Source organism: Danio rerio, chromosome 9 (assembly GCF_049306965.1).
Source record: "Danio rerio strain Tuebingen ecotype United States chromosome 9, GRCz12tu, whole genome shotgun sequence".
NCBI classification, from domain to species: domain Eukaryota; kingdom Metazoa; phylum Chordata; class Actinopteri; order Cypriniformes; family Danionidae; genus Danio; species Danio rerio.
The window spans coordinates 44,739,818-44,759,591 of record NC_133184.1 but is presented as its reverse complement, the minus strand read 5'-3'; the positions used below and the strand labels follow the sequence as shown (position 1 = coordinate 44,759,591).

General features: G+C 37.0%; 1 protein-coding gene across 30 annotated transcripts in view; it reads left to right on the top strand.

Annotated features, from left to right (window-relative positions):
- Positions 1-19,774, top strand: part of ttn.2 (titin, tandem duplicate 2) — a 179,212-nt gene that overhangs the window by 48,091 nt on the left and 111,347 nt on the right. For 11 of the 30 annotated variants that reach the window (XM_073913078.1, XM_068223494.2, XM_073913076.1 and 8 more), the window contains exons 49-84: positions 81-359; positions 445-732; positions 912-1,190; positions 1,282-1,563; positions 1,657-1,935; positions 2,030-2,308; positions 2,780-3,058; positions 3,157-3,444; positions 3,567-3,845; positions 3,938-4,219; positions 4,307-4,588; positions 4,685-4,963; positions 5,047-5,325; positions 5,413-5,700; positions 5,815-6,093; positions 6,369-6,650; positions 7,047-7,325; positions 7,413-7,694; positions 7,782-8,060; positions 8,155-8,442; positions 8,537-8,815; positions 8,921-9,199; positions 9,290-9,568; positions 9,665-9,952; positions 10,069-10,356; positions 10,607-10,897; positions 12,140-12,427; positions 12,889-13,002; positions 13,124-13,397; positions 15,020-15,203; positions 16,532-16,615; positions 17,923-18,190; positions 18,287-18,547; positions 18,794-19,003; positions 19,090-19,167; positions 19,262-19,288. In XM_073913078.1, the coding sequence (XP_073769179.1) occupies positions 81-359; positions 445-732; positions 912-1,190; positions 1,282-1,563; positions 1,657-1,935; positions 2,030-2,308; positions 2,780-3,058; positions 3,157-3,444; positions 3,567-3,845; positions 3,938-4,219; positions 4,307-4,588; positions 4,685-4,963; positions 5,047-5,325; positions 5,413-5,700; positions 5,815-6,093; positions 6,369-6,650; positions 7,047-7,325; positions 7,413-7,694; positions 7,782-8,060; positions 8,155-8,442; positions 8,537-8,815; positions 8,921-9,199; positions 9,290-9,568; positions 9,665-9,952; positions 10,069-10,356; positions 10,607-10,897; positions 12,140-12,427; positions 12,889-13,002; positions 13,124-13,397; positions 15,020-15,203; positions 16,532-16,615; positions 17,923-18,190; positions 18,287-18,547; positions 18,794-19,003; positions 19,090-19,167; positions 19,262-19,288 (9,123 nt within the window). The remainder of the gene's footprint in view (positions 1-80; positions 360-444; positions 733-911; positions 1,191-1,281; positions 1,564-1,656; positions 1,936-2,029; positions 2,309-2,779; positions 3,059-3,156; positions 3,445-3,566; positions 3,846-3,937; positions 4,220-4,306; positions 4,589-4,684; positions 4,964-5,046; positions 5,326-5,412; positions 5,701-5,814; positions 6,094-6,368; positions 6,651-7,046; positions 7,326-7,412; positions 7,695-7,781; positions 8,061-8,154; positions 8,443-8,536; positions 8,816-8,920; positions 9,200-9,289; positions 9,569-9,664; positions 9,953-10,068; positions 10,357-10,606; positions 10,898-12,139; positions 12,428-12,888; positions 13,003-13,123; positions 13,398-15,019; positions 15,204-16,531; positions 16,616-17,922; positions 18,191-18,286; positions 18,548-18,793; positions 19,004-19,089; positions 19,168-19,261; positions 19,289-19,774) is intronic. The other 19 variants (XM_073913090.1, XM_073913081.1, XM_073913089.1 and 16 more) reach the window with 2 other exon arrangements.

Genomic DNA, 19,774 nt, shown 5'->3' with positions numbered 1-19,774 from the left:
GTTTTATTATGAAATACTTTATCATTATTATTCTTCACTGTTATCTGATTGGCATATTAATGATTTTCATTTTTTTAAAGAACCAGCTAGATTTGTTGAGAAACCCCCATGCATCAGTGTGACTGCAGGTGACTCTGCAACTCTTGAGTGCAAGGTTTCAGGAAGTCCAGATCTCAAAGTTAAATGGTTTAAAGATGGCAAAGAGATGGCAGGGGGTCGAAAGTACAAAATCACTTTCAAAGAGAATGTGGCCGTCTTGAAAATCCTCTCGGCAGAGAGAGGAGATAGCAGTGAATACAAAGTTGAAGTATCCAATCGAGTTGGAAAAGAGCAGTGTTCTTGCTCAATCAATGTTCTTGGTTAGTGCTATTTTTTGAATTGCCTTGACTTTTTTGTGTGTGTCTGTGCATTTTTCTAACAAGAGTGTTTTACTGTTTTGAGCAGATAAAATAATACCTCCAACTTTCACAAAAATGCTTAAAAAGGTAGACGGTAATGTTGGAGCTAGTATTCAAATGGAGTGCAAAGTGTCAGGATCCCAGCCCATAACAATATCTTGGTTCAAAGAGGGAAAGGACATTACAACTGGAACAAAATATCAAACTGAAATGCAGGAAAGCACTGCCTTACTCAAAATAACAAATTTAGAGACATCAGATGCTGGGGTTTTCACATGCCATGCAACTAATGCTGCAGGACACAGTGAAACAAGTGGAACTATTTCTGTTAAAGGTTAGAATACTATATTCTATGTTAGTGTATATATATATATATATATATATATATATATATATATATATATATATATATATATATATATATATATATATATATACTTTTTTGCTGTCTACTTAAAATTTGACTGAAACTTTAAATGATTTCTGTTCCCCACTTCTTTAAATGAATTTTAGAACCCCCAGTCTTCTCTTTGAAACCTCAAAGCCAAGATGTTATACCTGGAACTACAGTTGTTCTAACAGCTGCATTCACTGGAACAGCACCTTTCATGATTAAGTGGTTCAGAGAAGACAAAGAAATGTTAACTGGAGGAACTTGTTTCATCAAAAAAGAAACCAACTCAAGTTCACTGGAGCTGCACGCTCTGAAGCCATCTCAGTCTGCAAAATACACTTGCCAAGTTTCTAATGATGCTGGAAAGGTCTCATGCACAGCTGCCTTGTTTGTGAAAGGTGCTTTTTCTTACTCTTTATATTTATTTTTTACACAATTGGTATTTTCTTAAATACTTTTTTCATCTTTATGTATCATTCTCTTCTTTAGAACCTCCAAAATTTGTGATGAAACTTGATTTGACTAAACTTGTATTGAATGGAAGTCTTGCAACTTTGGAATGTAAAGTGGCTGGCAGCCCAGAGATCAGTATTAGATGGTATAAGAATGAGACTGAAATTGGCTCAGATGATAAATACCAAATGGCCTTCACCGACTCAGTTGCTACACTAAGGATTTCCAGTTGCTGCATTGAAGACAGTGGAGATTATATATGCCAAGCATCAAGTGATGCTGGCAGTGATAGATGCAGTTGCTTGGTTACAGTCAAAGGTTTGTTAACCATCTTACTTTTCAGGGATCCTACTGTATTTCTTCTTTGTTGAAGTTGCTCGGGTTTAGCTAATTGGTACTTTTTCATCTTAGAACCTCCCGAATTTGTGAAACCTTTTGAATCCAAAGAAATTGTTAAAGGCACAGATGTTGTGCTAGAAGGAACTGTGTCAGGCTCAGCTCCTTTTGAGATTTCCTGTTTCAAAGACTCAAAGCAGATCCGAAATGATAGAAGGCACATCATAAGCCTGACAAAAGATGTTGCAGCTCTTCAGATTCTGAAATTTGAACCAGGAGATGCTGGAAAATATCAATGCACTGTAGGGAATGAAGTAGGGCAGACCTCCTGTGACTTTCTTGTTACCATGAAAGGTTAGTACCAAGCGGTAATTTTTGAATGATTTTTTTTAGGAGTGCCTGTGAACATTGTGCTAACAACACTTTATATGTGACATTCTTCAATTAGAGCCACCATCATTTGTGCAGAAGATGGATAATACAAATGTCCTTCTTGCCAAGGATGTGTCTTTGCAGTGTGTATTGAAGGGGTCAATGCCAATGACCATCTCTTGGATGAAAGATGACCATGAGATCAAAGAATCTGAGCATGTTCAGATATCTTTTGAGAATCAGACTGCAGTGATATATATTTCTAGTGTGCAGTTAAAACATGGTGGAAAGTATACCTGCCATGCTCAGAATGAAGCTGGTAGTCAGAAATGTACAGCAGTACTGACAGTAAAAGGTGCGTAGTAGTAGCTTTTAAGATGAATTGCATATTTATAATGCAACTTGATTTCTTTAAGGGATAGTTCGTCCAAAAATTATTTTATCATTCACTCACCATATACTTGGTTTTGTTCTGTTGTACACAATAAAGGTATTTTGAAAAATGCTGGTTGCTGGTACCCACTGGATTATAATTATTTTCTTATGGAAGTTAGTGGTCTCTACTATGGTTTCAGCTACCAGCATTCTTCAAAATATCTTCTTTTGTGTTCAATAGAAAAAAAAATAAAGCCACATGAGGGAGAGAAAACAGTGAGGTAATTTAGATTTTTGGGTGAACTAACCCTTTAATGACACTTCTGATTAACTTATAGTCATGCCTTTTTCCTCTACATTATTCTTCAGTTATTTTATGAATACACAAGGTATTTTGGTGTTAATGCTGCAGAATTGTAATATATTCACACATATTTTACCATATTTACAGAGCCTGCAAACATCACAGAGCAAGCCAAGTCTGTCAGTGTAACAGTACGTGATCCTGCCACTCTAGAGTGCAGGTATTCTGGTACTAAAGTTCTTAAAGCAAAATGGCTCAAAGATGGCAATGAGCTGACATCAGGCAGAAAATACAAAATACAGAGTTCTGATACAAGCTCCATATTAAAAATTCTTTCGGCTGAGAAGAGTGATGCTGGAGAATATACCTTTGAGGTTTCGAATGATGCTGGAAGGAGCAGTTGTGAGGCCGTTGTAACTGTGTTAGGTATGACAAAAACATAGACATCTCTAATCGAGTTTACAAGGAATTTCAGATCAATACTTAAAGAGTAAAATTGTTTTATTTTCCCTTCACTGTAACAGATCAAATAATCAAGCCTTCCTTCACAAGAAAATTGAAGGAAACGGAGAGTATAAAAGGATCATTCACACAGCTGGAGTGTCTGGTATCTGGGTCTCTTCCTATAAATGTCACTTGGTTCAAGGAAAATAAGGAGATAGAGGCTGATGAAAAGCACAAATGCATATTCTTTGAGAATGCGGCATCTCTGGAAATCAGTCGTCTCGATAGTTCAGACAGTGGCAATTATACTTGTATTGCTAAAAACCAAGCAGGCTCTGATCAGTGTTCGGGCACACTGAAAGTCAAAGGTTTGCTATTACCTCTGACAACTTATAAGTTACTGTATTTTACATTTTACAATACCATCTTGAATTGTGAATTCAACCGTGAATTGTGTCTTCGTTTAATCTTTAATCTCTTTTATAAACAGAACCTCCATCAATCATTGAGAAGCCAGAATCACAAGATGTTATACCTGGATCCAAAGTTCAGTTTAACGTGCTTTTGTCTGGAACACCACCGCTGACCATTAATTGGTTTAAAGATAAGAAAGAAGTTTCATCAGGAATTGACTGTTCAGTTCAGAAAAATGACACGTCCAGCTCTATAGAGCTCTTTTTTGCTAAGCCTTCGGACTCAGGACAGTATGTCTGTGAAGTTAGTAATGACGTTGGATCAGATTCTTGCCAAGCAACTCTCTTCGTGAAAGGTTTTTTTTTAGCAATAATCACATTTAACTTTTTTCCCCATAAACCTTTATTATTTTGCATTGTAAGTGCTTGTTTATTTATTTTTTTCCAGAACCTCCTAAGTTTACCCGCAAGCCTGAAAAAATAACAGTGGTGAAACCAAGCCAACTGGTAGTTTTTGAATGCCAGATTACAGGCACTCCGGAGATAGACACGTACTGGTTCAAAGATGGGAATGATATAAGCCCAAGTGACAAGTATAAAATGACCTTTGTCGATTCTCTTGCACGGCTTGAAATAATTAGCAGTGATATCAAAGACAGTGGTGTGTACTACTGTGAAGCTCGCAATGAGGCAGGCAGTGAGAGTTGTAGTATGGATCTAAGAGTCAAAGGTTAGTATGTATTGAAATATTTAGGCGATTCATTGATTTAGTGTCATTTCTCCCAAAAGGTTTGACCGGAACAATTTTTTTTTTCAGAGCCCCCAGTTCTTGTCAAGCCATTGAGTCCTCTTGAGGTTGTGAATGGCTCAAATGCATATTTTGAATGTCTGGTAAAAGGCACAGCTCCTTTTGAAGTGACCTGGCAAAAAGATTCAAAGGACATCAAATCGAGCCTTAAGCATGTGATTTTGCAGAAAAATGACTCCATAATTACTCTGGATGTACAGAAGTGTGATGCTTTAGATGTTGGAGAATATCAGTGCGTTGTTGCAAATGAAGTTGGAAGTTGTTCGAGTCAGAGTACACTCAGCATAAAAGGTTTAGTATGGAGTTTATTTAGCAAAAGTTTTATTTATAAATGAATTGATCTGTCATTGATCTATCAGCTTTAACATATTTTGCACTTCCTGTCAGAGCCCCCATCATTTGTGGAGAGAATTGAGAATGTTGTCACAGTTCTTGGAAAAATGGTTGAGTTTAAATGTGTTGTAAGAGGATCTCCACCCCTGTCCATACAATGGCAGAAAGATGAGAGCTGGATCTTGGAGGATCCTTCAATTCAGAGGACTTTTGAGAACAATGTTGCTACTTTGACAATCCCTGTGTGTGAGTCCATCCACAGTGGAAAATACACGTGTCAGGCTATGAATGAAGCAGGGCAAGAGAAGTGTTTTTCTACCCTGGTAGTGCAAGGTTGGTTACTTTTTTATGAGTGCTTTTAAAGCTGTTCTTCCTAAAGATTACTGTTATTAAAATAATTGTAATGATATTTCCAGAGCCGCCTCAGATAATTGAAAAGCCTGAGGTGATTAATGTCACTGCCGGAGATCCAGTAAGTTTTGAGTGCAAAGTGTCAGGCACTCCTGAGCTGAAAGTAAAATGGAGTAAAGATGGCAAGGAAGTGATCCCTTCAAGACAGCACAGCCTCAGCTATATCAATAATGTCAGCCAACTTAAACTTCAGTCGGTCCAACTGGAAGATAAAGGGACTTATGTGTTTGAGGTCTCCAATCACATCAGTGCCTGCCAGTGTAAAGTGACACTAAATGTGCTAGGTTTGTACCCATTCGTTATTGGAATACCAATGGAGTACTTGTTATATTATAACTTGATACTCATGATCTTCACTTTGTCTTTGTCAGAGCAAATAATCCCCCCATCCTTCATTAAACCTTTGATGGAGATGGAAGAAATAATTGGTAAAAATGTGCAAATTGGATGTAAAATATCAGGTTCGCTCCCCATAACTGTGGAGTGGGAAAAAGATGGAACTAAACTTTCAGGGAGAACCAAACACAAAATTCTTCAGGATGAGAACAGCATGTCTTTGGATATCGAGTGTTTAGAAAAAGCTGACACTGGAACTTATACTTGCAAACTTGCAAACAAAGCAGGAAGTTGTGAATGCAGTGGTACACTGAGGGTGAAAGGTCAGATGGCTTTTGTAGTATTTAATAGTATATTCTCACATTTATCCTAAGATCTCTGAAGGCTGCCAGTTTCTAAACAGATGTATTTGTCTTTCTGTCCCATTGATGATTTAGAGCCACCAAGCTTTGTGCTGGTTCCAGAATCACAGGCTGTCATACCAAATACCACTGTTCGCTTTAAGGGTTCTTTTAAGGGAACTCCTCCATTCACAGTGAAATGGTTCAAAGATGATACTGAGTTGATTTGTGGACCTTCCTGTTTTACTGGCCTGGAGGGCCTCTCATGCTTCCTAGATCTTTTTGCCGTTGGAATATCACACAGTGGAACTTACTCTTGTCAGATAAGCAATGATGCTGGTACTGCAAAATGCACCACAACCTTGTTGGTAAAAGGTTGGACCTCTTTTCAAGTACTCTTATCAATGCTCTTCATTATCATTCTTTTTTTCATGCTTTACCATCTGCATGTTCTTATTTCGCTTGTGAACATTGTGCATATATACTGTACCTTACATCATCATCTTTCACCATTGCTGCTCATTACGCTTTACTCCCTTTCAGCTATCATCTTCCTCTTGCTATCTTCCATCTTCTTGAAATCATCATCAGCGCTCTATTTTATACATTGCAATAATCATTTCTAACATGTTGTAATTTTGGTTTTACAGAACCTCCAGAGTTTGTACAGAAACTGCCAGCTGCAAAAGTCGTAAAAATGGGGGAGCCGCTGCAGCTTGAATGCAAAGTTACTGGGACAGCTCCTCTGAGAATAAGCTGGTACAAAAACGATGCCATACTCAGTGATGGTGGCAACTTGAGAATGACTTTCGATAACTCTGTGGCAGTCCTCGAAATTTCCACATCAAGCTTTGATGATAATGGTGTCTATACATGTGAAGCACAGAATGATGCTGGGACTAAGAGTTGTAGTACAGCTCTCACAATCAAAGGTTAGATAGTGGAAGAACATTTTATTTACTAGTTTATTATGAGCATTGTCTGACAGGAATTGTGTTTCAATAAATAAAATAAAAAAATTAAATTAATTAAAAAAGTTTTTAATAATTAAGAGTAGATTTCATTGTCAATTGTTTTCATTATACACTTATATTTTGTGTGTGTATATATTTAGTATTAGTCTTATTTTATACATAAATAATTACAAATTTATTTATTTATTTAGTTTTCAAGAAAATGTTTTAAAATTTAAAGTTATTTAATATTTAATTTTATTATTCTATTTTGTTTTCATTTATTTTAACTAGATTAATTGAGAAGATAGTTCATACATAATCCCTGGTCTTTTTGTTTCAATTAGCATATGTTCTCCTGTTATGTTTTTGTAGAACCACCAAGTTTCTACAAACTGCCAACACCAGTTGAGGGGCTGAAAGGCAAAGATGCCAGTCTTAACTGTGAGCTGAAAGGCTCTGCACCATTTGAGATAACATGGTTTAAAGATAAAAAACAGTTAAAGGAGAGCAGGAAGTATAAATTTGTTTCTGAGGGATGTTCAGCAACTCTCCACATTCTCGGACTGGAAGCATCAGATGCTGGAGAATATGAGTGCAAAGCAACAAATAATGTTGGAAGTGATTTGTGCCAAGGCTCTGTAAAGCTACGAGGTCAGTAAGATAGCAGTTCAAAGTATGGAATAATTTTCCAACAAATTTTTTTCATATTAGTTTAACCATTCTCTTCCTAAAATTCAGAACCACCTGCATTTGTGAAGAAATTATCCAATACGACAGCCATCTCTGGTGAGGAGGTAGTTTTGCTGACAACAGTCAAAGGCTCTCAGCCTATGACTGTATCTTGGGTTCAGGATAAAGACCACATACTCAGAGATGGTGAAAACAGAAAAATTACATTTGAGAATAATGAGGTCACCTTGAAGGTCTTTAAAGCTGATTCTACTACTGCTGGAAAGTATACATGTCAGCTAAAAAATGATGCTGGAGTAGCTGAATGCACAGCGAACCTAACTGTCTTAGGTACTTGTAAAAATATATATGCTTTTCACACAAATATATTTCATGTTTATTATGTTTTTTAATTAAATGACTCTTCTAAATTTTTAGAACCTGCAGCAATTGTGGATAAGACAGATTCAATCAGTGTAACTGCTGGTGAAGCCGCAGCCTTAGAATGCACTGTATCTGGAACTCCAGAACTTAAACCAAAATGGTTTAAGGATGGTGTGGAGCTGTCTTCAGGGAAAAAATACAAAATTACCTTTTCAAAGATGATTTCCAGTCTTAAGTTATTGTCAACAGAGAGGAGTGATACTGGAGAATACACTTTCAGTATCAAGAATGAAGTTGGCAGTGACAGCTGTGCAATGCAGCTAACTGTTTTGGGTCAGTAATTTTTTATAAGGTTTCTTACGTTCTTTAAACTGCATGTAATTTCTTATGAAGCTATACATTAAGTATTCTGTTTTTTGTCGAACAGACAAAATTGTCCCGCCTTTGTTCTCACGAAAATTGAAAGATACGCAGAGTATTGTTGGAAAATCTATGGAATTGGACTGTAAAGCTTCGGGGTCTGCACCTCTCACAATCTCTTGGTTTCACAATGAAGTGGAGATCATGAGTGGACCAAATTATGAGATTACTTTCACTGAAAATACCTGCACCCTGAAAGTGCCTACTCTGAAGCTTTCAGACTCGGGTACATACAAATGTAAAGCAGTGAACAGTGCAGGAGCAGCAGAGACATCTGCTTCCTTAGTTGTTAAAGGTTAGTGTTTTGCTGTAATTTGAAATAAGTTAGAAGTATAAATATGTTAGTTAAATCACCTATTACACCCCTTTCCCTGTCGTATTTGCTATAGAACCACCCTCTTTTGTGACAACACCTCAACCAGTGGAAGCCCTTCCAGGCACAACTGTTACTTTTACAGCAACTGTTCAAGGAAGTACCCCAATGAAACTGAAATGGTTTAGAGGCAGTAAGGAAATAGTGTCTGGAAGAAGCTGTGAGATTGCGTTAAGAGGAGATACTGCAATTCTGGAGCTCCACAACATTGACAAATCTCATGCTGGCGAGTACACTTGCCAGATCATTAATGATGCAGGGAAAGAAAACTGCCCTGTGAATCTTTTTGTTAAAGGTTAGTTTTAATTTGTTAATACTATAGAGGCTTAAAGGTTTCTTCATTGCTTGATATAGCAGAACTTTGTGTCTTACATCTTCATACATGCCATCCTTCATTCAGAGGCTGCACACTTTGTCAAGAAGCTAAAGAACCTCTCAGTTGAAATGGGCAAGTCACTGATACTTGAATGCACATATGCGGGGAGCCCAAAGATTCTTGTGAAATGGCATAAAGATGGCCAGGAGATTTACTCTTCATACAAGTACAACATTACGACCACTGAGAGCTCCTGCATACTAGAATGTCTAAACAGCGATAAAGAGGCTGCTGGGAAATACACTTGTGAGGTTTCCAATGATGCTGGACACGACATTTGTGAAGCAGCAGTGTCCATATTAGGTTTGTTAAAGAGCAGAAGCATTTAATATAAGCCATCGGGAGATATGCATGCTTTTGTTCATGATATACATGTATTTTTGTCACTCTTAGAACCACCTTTCTTTATTGAGAGTTTGGAGCCTATGGAGGTCACTGCTGGGGATGCAGTTTGCCTGAAGTGCCAGATTGGTGGCACTCCTGAAATAAAAATATCATGGTTCAAGGCAGACGGCAAAGTTCGTTCTTCTCCGACCTGCAAGATGGAGTTCTTCAAAGGCATCGCCTGCCTGAAACTAGCTAAAGTCGCTAAATCTGACATTGGTGAATACACATGTAAGGCAGAAAACAGCATAGGATCTGCCACTTCCAGCTGTCACTTAACTGTACAAGGTGAAGCTAAATCTTTAAATCTGTTTTTTCAATGTCTCTAAAGTTTTTAATTGCACTGTTTTATCAATGTATTTTGCTAAATGTTTTGCTTTTCAGATGTGAAAACACCCCCGTCTTTCCCCAAAAAGATCACTAGCATCATGCAAATTGAAGGACAGCCTGTCCAGTTTGAGTGTCGTGTTGCAGGATCCTCTCCTATGGAGGTCTCTTGGTTAAAAGATGGTGAAGCTCTTAGGAGCGACTCAGAATACACAATGTCTTTTGATGATAACTCTGCTGTCCTAAACATAGCCAAGGGTGAAATGAGACATTCTGGAGAATACACTTGCGTTGCAACCAATAGTGTTGGAAGTGCTTCTTGTAGAGCCAAACTTACACTTCAAGGTCTGTTTATTTCCTTCATGTTTTTCTTTGAATTAATGTGTTCCCTGTGTTGTGAAACACTCATGAATATGACAATGTCTATACAATTGTGCTGTTATCTCTATTTAACTTTACAGAGCCAAGATATCCACCTGTGTTTGATAAAAAGCTCGTACCTGTGGACGTGTCAGTGGGCGATACTGTCGAACTGGAATGCCATATGACAGGATCAATGCCAATAAAAGTCACTTGGTCCAAGGATCACAAAGACATCCGTACAGGGGGCAATTATAAGATATCATGTGTGGAGAACACCCCCCATTTGACTATTTTGAAGGCTGATAAGGCAGACTCTGGCCGTTATTCATGCCATGCTAGTAATGATGTTGGAAAGGACTCTTGTTCCACTGAGGTTTCTGTGAAAGGTATTTGGTCACTGCTTTGTGGTGTGACTGTCTTCATTGTCTTTGAATTGACAAATTTTTTTTTATGCTTGTCTTCCATTCTTCTCACCTTTGCAGTTCTTATGTTTTTCTTTGCTTGCAATCACTCAACATGTGATAGTGTTGAACATCTTTAACAAACTCTTGTGGTTTCGGCCCATGCATTTAGATCAACAAACCACCTTTTCTGTTTTGTCTGTTTTGTCTAACAGCACCTTTTTTCTTTCTTTAGAACGCAAAATTCCACCTAGTTTTACCAAAAAGCCTTCAACAACTATTGAGGACATTGAGGGCAAAGTGGTGAAGATCGAGGGCCGTGTAGCTGGATCACAGCCCCTGACTGTCAACTGGTATAAAGATGGGAGAGAAATCTTCACTTCTGACTTTTATGATGTAACCTTCAAGAGCAGCCTGGCTGTCCTGTGCATCAAAAAATCTCAGCTGTCAGATAGTGGCACGTATGTGTGCAAAGCCACCAATGAAGCTGGCACTGCCTCTTTTGAAGTGTCAGTTCACATTACAGGTATACTACTGTGTCTGTGGTTCTTATTGTCTTGTGGTCTTATTATTAATTATGAATGTGCTATTCATTTTAAAAAGTGTACTCTGGCAGTGCCATGGTCATTATTCAGTAACACTTTATAACAACTGCACACTATTAATCACTTAAGCATTAGATGAATAGGTAATTGATCATTTGTAAAACATGAACTCTACATTAATAGACATTAGTAAGCAGTTTAAAAGCACAGATACAAATCCTGTATTCTCATAAGCACATGTACAATTTGTTAAGTATTGCATGTTTGGCGGCATGGTAGCTCATTGGTTAGCACTGTTACCTCGCAGCAAAAAGGTCGCTGGTTCAAGTCCCAGCTGGGTCAATAAGCTTTTCTGTCTAGAGTTTGAGTGTTCTCCCATTGTTGGCATGGGTTTCCTCCGGGTGCTCCGGTTTCCCCCACAGTCCAAGGACATGCGCTATAGGTGAATTGAATAAACTAAATTGGCCATAGTGTAAAAGTGTGTGTGTGAATGAGTGTGTATGGATGTTTCCCATGACTGGGTAGTGACTGGAAAGGCATCCGCTGCATAAAACATGTCAGACTAGTTGGTGGTTCATTTCGCCGTGGCAAGCTCAGACATAGAGACTAAGCCAAAGGAAACTGAATGAATGGATTGTATATTCATACGTTGTCAAAGATTCATTTTTCATTACTAAATTAAGTATTGCATTATTTACAAAGCTGTTGTTTAAGAGTAACTCTTTTTTTAAAGATTGTTCAGAGTGAGTAAGTAAATTAATAATCTATTCAAATGAATACTTATATATCTTTTTATTCAGACATATAGTAATAATTACTCTGGGTGTTAATAAATGCAGTAACTTCAAGCAATTTTATGATCTAATCTAATACAGAGTGAAGACTATTTATTCTTGGAAAATCCCTTACCAGCAGTAAGACAACTGTTTACAAATGTCTATTAATATAGTTAATGCTTTACAAATGATTATTTAACTTAACATGATTCATAGTGTGCAGTTATTATAAAGGATTACCCATTATTCCTGTAAGTACCTTGGTAAATATCATGGTAGTTCCATAGTATTTTTTGTCTAAGGTCTTTTTGTAATGTTCTAGTCTTAATGTCTAAGGTCTTTTTAAAATGATCCTTGATATGAAACCATGCATGCATTTTTCAAAAGGACTGAAAATATATGAAACCATGGTCATAATTGATGTTTATTTATTCATTTTAAATACAGCACAAAAGGTTCCACCAAGCTTTGACTTGCCTCTTAAACCTGTGACTGTGAATGAGGGTGAGACACTTACCCTCAGCTGCCATGTACGTGGGTCTCCTCCTTTAAAGATTCAGTGGATGAAGGACAGGCGGGAGCTTTCTTCATCTGCAAACACAAAGATCACATTTGTTGACGGCACTGCCACATTGGAGATGACCCGTGTGTCTAAAACAGATAGCGGGGATTATCTTTGCAAAGCTACCAATGAGGCTGGTAGTGAGTTCTGCAAGTCTAAAGTCACTATCAAAGGTATTTGTTTCTGTATGTAAGGATCAAAGTGTTTTTTTTATCATGCTTTCTCTCTCTCTCTTTTTTTTATTTTTTTGCTGGTTTTAAGTCCTTGGATTTTTTTATTTGCTTTATCTTAACCTTGCCATTCTGATTGCTGTTATTAGTATAATCTAATAATGTATTTATTTTCTTTAATTCTGCTTTCTGGATCTTTCTTGGCCTTTCAACCGGTCTTGGTCTTTCAAACTTTAACAAACTTTTGTCAGGCCAAAAACTTACTTTTTGCTTACAAACAAGCCTTCGCTTCCTTACAAATGTCTAATGGCAACTCTTACTCTTCTTGCAGCTGTGCTTTAAAAAAAAAAAAAAGTGTAACACACTTAAATTTTTATGTCTACCATGGTTTAGCCCTGGATTTGGATTATTTTAAGATCTTAAAAATGCATGTATCTCACTGCAGTATTCTAACAAAATTTCAGATAAACCAGGTGCTCCTGCCCCAGCACAGGCGGCACCATCACCACCACAAGAAGTTAAGAAATTTGACAACTTGTTCTTCATTGAGGTGCCAAAGAGTGTCCACATCGTCGAGAGTAAGTGACTCTTCTTTAAATTTTATTTATTTATTAATATTTATTTATTTTTTGATGGTGGTGGACTCTTTTCAAATGCAAAGTGTAATTGAATTTATGTGTGATTCCTGTTTTTTTATAGAAGGTACAGCTACCTTCATTGCTAAAGTTGGTGGTGATCCCATTCCCAATGTGAAATGGATGAAGGGAAAATGGAGGCAGATGACTCACGGTGGCCGCATCAGTATTGAACAAAAGGGCCAAGAAGCCAAGATGGAGATCAAAGAGGTGACCAAATCTGACTCTGGCCAGTATAGATGTGTCGCCTCCAACAAACATGGAGAAATTGAGTGCAGCACTGACTTGAATGTTGATGAGAAGAAAGAGACGACTGTAGAAATGGTCAAACTGAAGAAGTAAGTTTGTCAAATATGAAACCTTGTTATTGTTATAATGATGTGCCATTTGTGCATGCATGTGAGCAGTATTTATTGAGCTGAGTTGACTTTATTGGTATCCGCAGGTTGATTCTTTTTGAAGCAAGGTTTGTTATTTGAAACAATTAAATCACACATATACAGTTGAAGTCAGAATTATTAGCCCTCCTGAATTATTAGTGCCCCTGTTTATTTTTTTCACCAATTTCTGTTTAATGGAGGGAAGATTGTTTCAGCACATTTCTAAAAATAATAGCTTTAAAAACTTATTTCTAAAAACAGATTTATTTTATCTTTGACATGATGACAGTAAATAATATTTTACGTGATATTTTTCAAGACCCTTCTATACAGCTTAAAGTGACATTTAAAGGCTTAACTAGGTTAATAAGGTGAACTAGGAAGGTTAGGGTAATTAGGCAAGTTATTGTATAACGATGGTTTGTTCAGTAGATTATTGAAAAAAAATTAGCTTAAAGGGGCTAATAATTTTGTCCCAAAAATGTTTTTAGAAAAATTAATAACTGCTTTTAATCAAGCCGAAATAAAACAAATAAGACTTTCTCCAGAAGAAAAAATATTATCAGACATACTGTGAAAATGTCCTTGCTCTGTCAAACAAAATTTGGGAAATATTTTAAAAAATCAAATCAAATAAATAGGGGGCTAATAATTCTGACTTCAACTGTACATACCCACATATACACATACAAAAGTACCTTATAAAATATGACAATTTATTCAGAGCAACAACAGATGTTTTTACAAAGCTGTTCCTGTAATGTTTTGTAATACTAAAAAACATCTGAAACTTCAACCTGAAAGGGAGCAGGATAAACTCAGACAGTGGATGAGAGTTACAGCTACTAATGTTCTGGGCAATCCATGAAAGCTGCCTACTACTACTATACAGGGATTCAATATTCAGCTGTGATTCATCAATCAACCTGCTAGACCACCTAATAACCTGGCTCAGTCTATTCCTGTTTTTAAGGGACATACTTCCAAACCATGCCACCAGAGCAGCGAATGATAGAATAGACTCAGTAAAGCATGATAGAAAAGAATAAGCATATTGGGTCCAATGTGAAAGCTGATGCTTCTTCTTGCACACAGCAGGACAGTTGTCTCAAGGTTTAAAAAATGGTCAATAACGGTACCTAAATCTTATTTTTAGATTGCTTAAAGTGAGTAAAAATTTACTCCAAAATAATTGCTCTATTTATTTTCAGTGATATATTGAAATATCTTGTGTACATTTATTTTAAATATCTTGAACTCATAATTTGTACTCAAACAGGTTTGTAATAAGTATAAAAATAGTAAATATTAAAAGAATGTTTATTTTTTGGTGAACTATTTCTTTAGCGCATAGGTCTCAAACTCATTTCCTGGAGGGCCGCAGCTCTGCACAGTTTTGCTCTAACCCTATCAAACGCAGCTGTGTTTGATCAGGGTTGTAGCAAAACTGTGCAGACCCGTGGCCCTCCAGGAATTGAGTTTGAGACCTATGCTTTAGTGGTTCTAATAGACAGCTTGCAATTATGCCATGGACCACTGCGGGTTTGGATTATACATAATTAAGTTGTTTTGTTTTACAGGACACCATCCAAGCAGAAAAGCCCTAAAGAGGAAAAGGATATTGACATTGTTGAGTTGCTTAGAAATGTTGATCCCAAGGAGTATGAGAAATATGCTCGCATGTATGGCATCACAGATTTCCGGGGTCTCCTACAAGCTATCGAGTTTTTGAAGAAGGAAAAAGAACTAGAAAGTGGAAGACCGGTAAGATTACATCTATTGTTCCTTTGTATTAATTTATGATCAATTTATCAATTTCGGAAACTTTGTGTACATTGAAACTATAAAACATTTCTCCATGTTTTATAAAAAGTTTCTCCATGGGACATTCCAGTGTCTTACCACTTAAGTACACTAACCCAAACTAACCCATTTGTGTGTCAATTAATAAAACTTACATGTATAACCATTTAATGTGGTTTATACTTTAATTTTTTTTCAGTCCCGATCATAACTACCAAAAATTCTGTTATTTTAAGGATTTTAACCCTTCAAAATGCAGTTTGTTTACATAATGCCACTGATTTTAATGAAAATTATTAAATTAAATGTTGAATATTCCAAATACTAAGGTCTTAGCAGATTTAAAAAGAAATATGACACTCTTTGATTAGTCATTGTCTAAATGAGCTCCCTAGCTCCTGAAGTCCTACATAAATTCCTCCACTAGTAAGTCGAGTTAGGATCCTAGCTCTCTACACTCTGATGATGTCAGAACACCCCCATTGTAGAACATTCCTAGTGGTATTCATGAATATTTATGCATTCATTCATTTTCCTTTGGTTTAGTCCCTTATATATCAGTGGTCACCACAGCGGAATGAACGGCACCTATTCTGCCATATGTTGTACGTAGCAGATGCCCTTCCAGCCACAAACCAGTACTGGGAAACATCTATATCTATACACTCTCGCATTCACACACTATTGCCAATTAGTTTATTCAATTCACCTATACTGGATGTCTTTGGCCTGTGGGGGAAACAAGAGCACCTGGAGGACATCCATGCGAACAAGGGGAGAATATGCAAATTCTACAAAGAAATTCCAATTGGCTCTGCCAGGACTCCAACCGGAGACCTTCTTGCTGTAAGGTGACAGTGCTAACCACTGAGCCACCGTGCCGTCCCCATTCATGAACAACAACTTTTTTTTATCATGTTATTTAAAATACATTTTGGAAAAATACTTTTAGAATCCAATTAGTTAATAAATGTTTGCTAGATTGTTCCGTAGCTGTTGAACTATGCTAATTTATGCTTAAATATGTTTTTTTTTTATTCCAAACTCATGTGCCATTATGTTGGGTGAGTTGGTTCATGTGATTTATATTTTGGGATTGCATTTTAGTGCAATGAAAGATTTTTGCAATTTAGGCAGCTATTAAATTTCTTTGAATTGATTTTTATTTATTTTTTACATTTACTATGACCAAGAAAGGTTTGTAGTGACATTAAACTTTAAAGCATGTATCTCAGGAATAAAAGAGAAGTATGTTACTTGTTTGAATGCTTGGATTTGTTACATTTCAGGAAGGGGAAATTGTTGGAAGAGAGTCTGAAGAGGATTTGGCTAAACTTGTTGCTGATTTGCAAAAGAGGATGGAACAAACTGAGGTTTGAATTTTTATTTGTATTTTATAAGACTTCAGCCAGTGCAGTGTAGTGCAGCCTCAAATTTATAATTCATATAAGTTTATGACTTTTATGATCTAATCACTAATATAAAATTTGAAAGAATTATAACGTAAGCATACTTTTCAGACAAAGCATTTCACAAAACCTCTGTTGAGTGCTAAAGGGCATCTATTTTACCCCTTTTACAAAATGTAAGATAACCCTTTGGTCTCTCCAGATTGTGTTTGTAAAGTTTCAGCTTAAAAAACCCATCAGATAATTTAATATACTTTAGCCGTTTTTTGTAGCCTGTGGCTTTAAATGATAACGAACTGCTTCTCCCCGCCCACCATTCCCACATGCATGTCTGGTTCTCATCATGCATTACTTCAGATGAATAGCACAGTGACAGACACAGAATTGCTAAAATACTAATAAGTTTATTCAAGCCTTTTTGAAATGATGAGTCTCACACCAATGCCATTTGCAGCACACACAAACATGTGTGCATTTACTGACACCATGTGGCTGTGGTGATTATATTGGTTAAGAATTACATAGCTATTGTACTGTCTTTATTTCAAACATGCTCTGTTTTAAAAAAAATTTTAAACTTATAAAAATCTGAACAAAAGTTTTAATCCCAGTTTATTTGCAAAAAAAATAATATTAAATTCTGTGGGCATGTGTATGCTTGTTATTATAGAAACATGGCATCTGCCAATCAATTTGGTGGGCAGGGAAATCATACTTCTACGTCCTATTTCGGTGGGCCTGAAAAACGTTTTTTTCATTTTTTTATCTTTTTTTATTTTTTATAGAGATTTCTTGGGTTTATATCAATCCATTATGTCAGTGGTCACCAAACTTGTTCCTGGAGGGCCGGTGTCCTGCAGATTTTTGTTCCAACCCTAATCAAACACACCTGAACAAGCTAATCAAGGTCTTACTTGGTATACTTAAAACATCCAGGCTGGTGCGTTGAGGCAAGTTGGAGCTAAACCCTGCAGGGACACCGGCCCTCCAGGACCGAGATTGGTGACCCCTGCAATATGTGATAGTAATTTACCTATCCTATTAAATTGTTTAAAGATTTGCAAGAATATTAAGGCACTTTTCAGTTGTCAAGTTTGTGTTGTTTAATGATAATATAAAGTAAATAAAAAATGCTAAAACAATATTGAGAACCGTATCCTCAAAACATGTTTTGTTAAATGAGCATACAGTTAAATGAGGCGTGTAAATCATGTTCAATCCACATCATGTGATTTGCAGCATATTAATTTGTCTCTTTGTTTTGCATGCAGCCTGTCACTGTGGCACGTGACATCACAGACCAGACAACTACTGTTAAGAAGGAAGCTGTGTTTGAATGTGAGATCAAGATTAACTACCCCGAAATCACTCTGTCCTGGTATAAAGGAACACAAAAACTTGACAGTGGCGACAAGTATGACATCAAAATTGTGGGTGATCGTCACATTTTAAAAATCAAGGACTGCCAGACAAGAGATGAGGGAAATTACCGTATTGTGTGTGGCCCACATATCTCCAGTGCCAAACTGACAGTGTTGGGTATGTAGAAACATTTTTTGAGGTTTATTTTAGTGAATATGCCTCATGCTATATCAAATATGCGTTTTAAAATAACAACCTTTATTCTTTCTGCAGAAGCTGAGGTGGAAAAGCCTATGCAGGATGTGGCTGGTAAGGAAGGCCAGACATGTACATTGACTTGCCAGTTGTCTGTACCTAATGTAAAAACCCAGTGGTTTAGAAATGGGAAGCTTTTAGAGCCTCACAGCAGATATACATGTGCTGTGGCCAATTACACTCAGAAGCTCTCAATCAAAGATGTTAGGCCAGAAGATCAAGGAGAGTATACCTGCAAATATAAAAATCTTGAAACGACTGCCAATCTTTGGATCGAAGGTTGGTATAGATTAACTGAACTGTCAGATTGTAAAATAGACCATCTACTAACCTCTTCTATCATCATCATCATCTGTGACTTCTTCTTAACCTCTTCTTAACCACACTCTTCTTGTTTTAAATGCCAGGAATGTTTTGTCTTCATATTTTCCTGGCTTTCTTTTATCGCAAAACATAAGAGAGTATGTTAGGCAAATACAAATAGATTCCGCTCCTAATCATCCACCTTGCGTTATTCCTTTCTAGCTGAGCAAATACATTTCACCAAACGCATCCAGAACATTGTGGTGAGAGAACATCAGTCCGCCACTTTTGAGTGTGAGGTGTCTTTCGACAATGCAGTTGTAACATGGTATAAGGACACTTGGGAGCTTAAAGAGAGCCCCAAATATACATTCCGAAGTGAAGGGCGACGCCACTTCATGATCATCCGCAATGTTTCCTCTGCCGATGAAGGTTTGTGGAGTTCCAGTGGGGGACCATTTTTCGTTTTAATACTATTACATCATAAGGCCCGTTTAACCGAATTAATAATTCTTTAGGCGTGTACTCGGTCATTGTCAGATTGGAGCCCAGGGGTGAGGCTAAAAGTACAGCTGAGCTTTACCTGTCAGGCAAAGGTCGGTACAGCTGTCGTGCTCTAGCATTCACTTAACAAACATTCTCTAGTAAATGAAGGCTCCTCACGTTTATTTTTTCTATTTTTTTTCTCAGAAATTGAAATAGAAAGGGTTCCTTATGGTGAGTATGTGACATTTAAAATTTTTAAACACCTACAGTATATCCCATGCTGAAAAAACACCATACGCTGGTATGGAATGTTTTGATGCTGGTCCTTGTTGGTCTATTGCTGATCATGTCTGACCGCGATTAGTCTTAGGCCCAATCCCAATTCTAATTCTTAACCCTTCCCTTTACCTTGCCCTTCATGTGAGGTGGGGTGTCCCAATTATTTTTAGCTTACAGGCGTAGTAGGACTAAGGGCAAGGGCTACAGTAGATAGCCATTGAAACTGAGATTTTTCAGGATCGCACTTGAAACCAAGGGGTACCAAAATTTCTCAGAATACACCCAAAATGCAGGCCTGCACCCGGAAGACATTACAATTTTAAAAACAAACAAGCACATGTTTTAATACAATCATAAACACAGTCTTATTCTTACCGCCATGCTTTGAAAAAAAAAATGCTAAAATAAAAACAGCTAAATTCAGCTATCTATAATCCA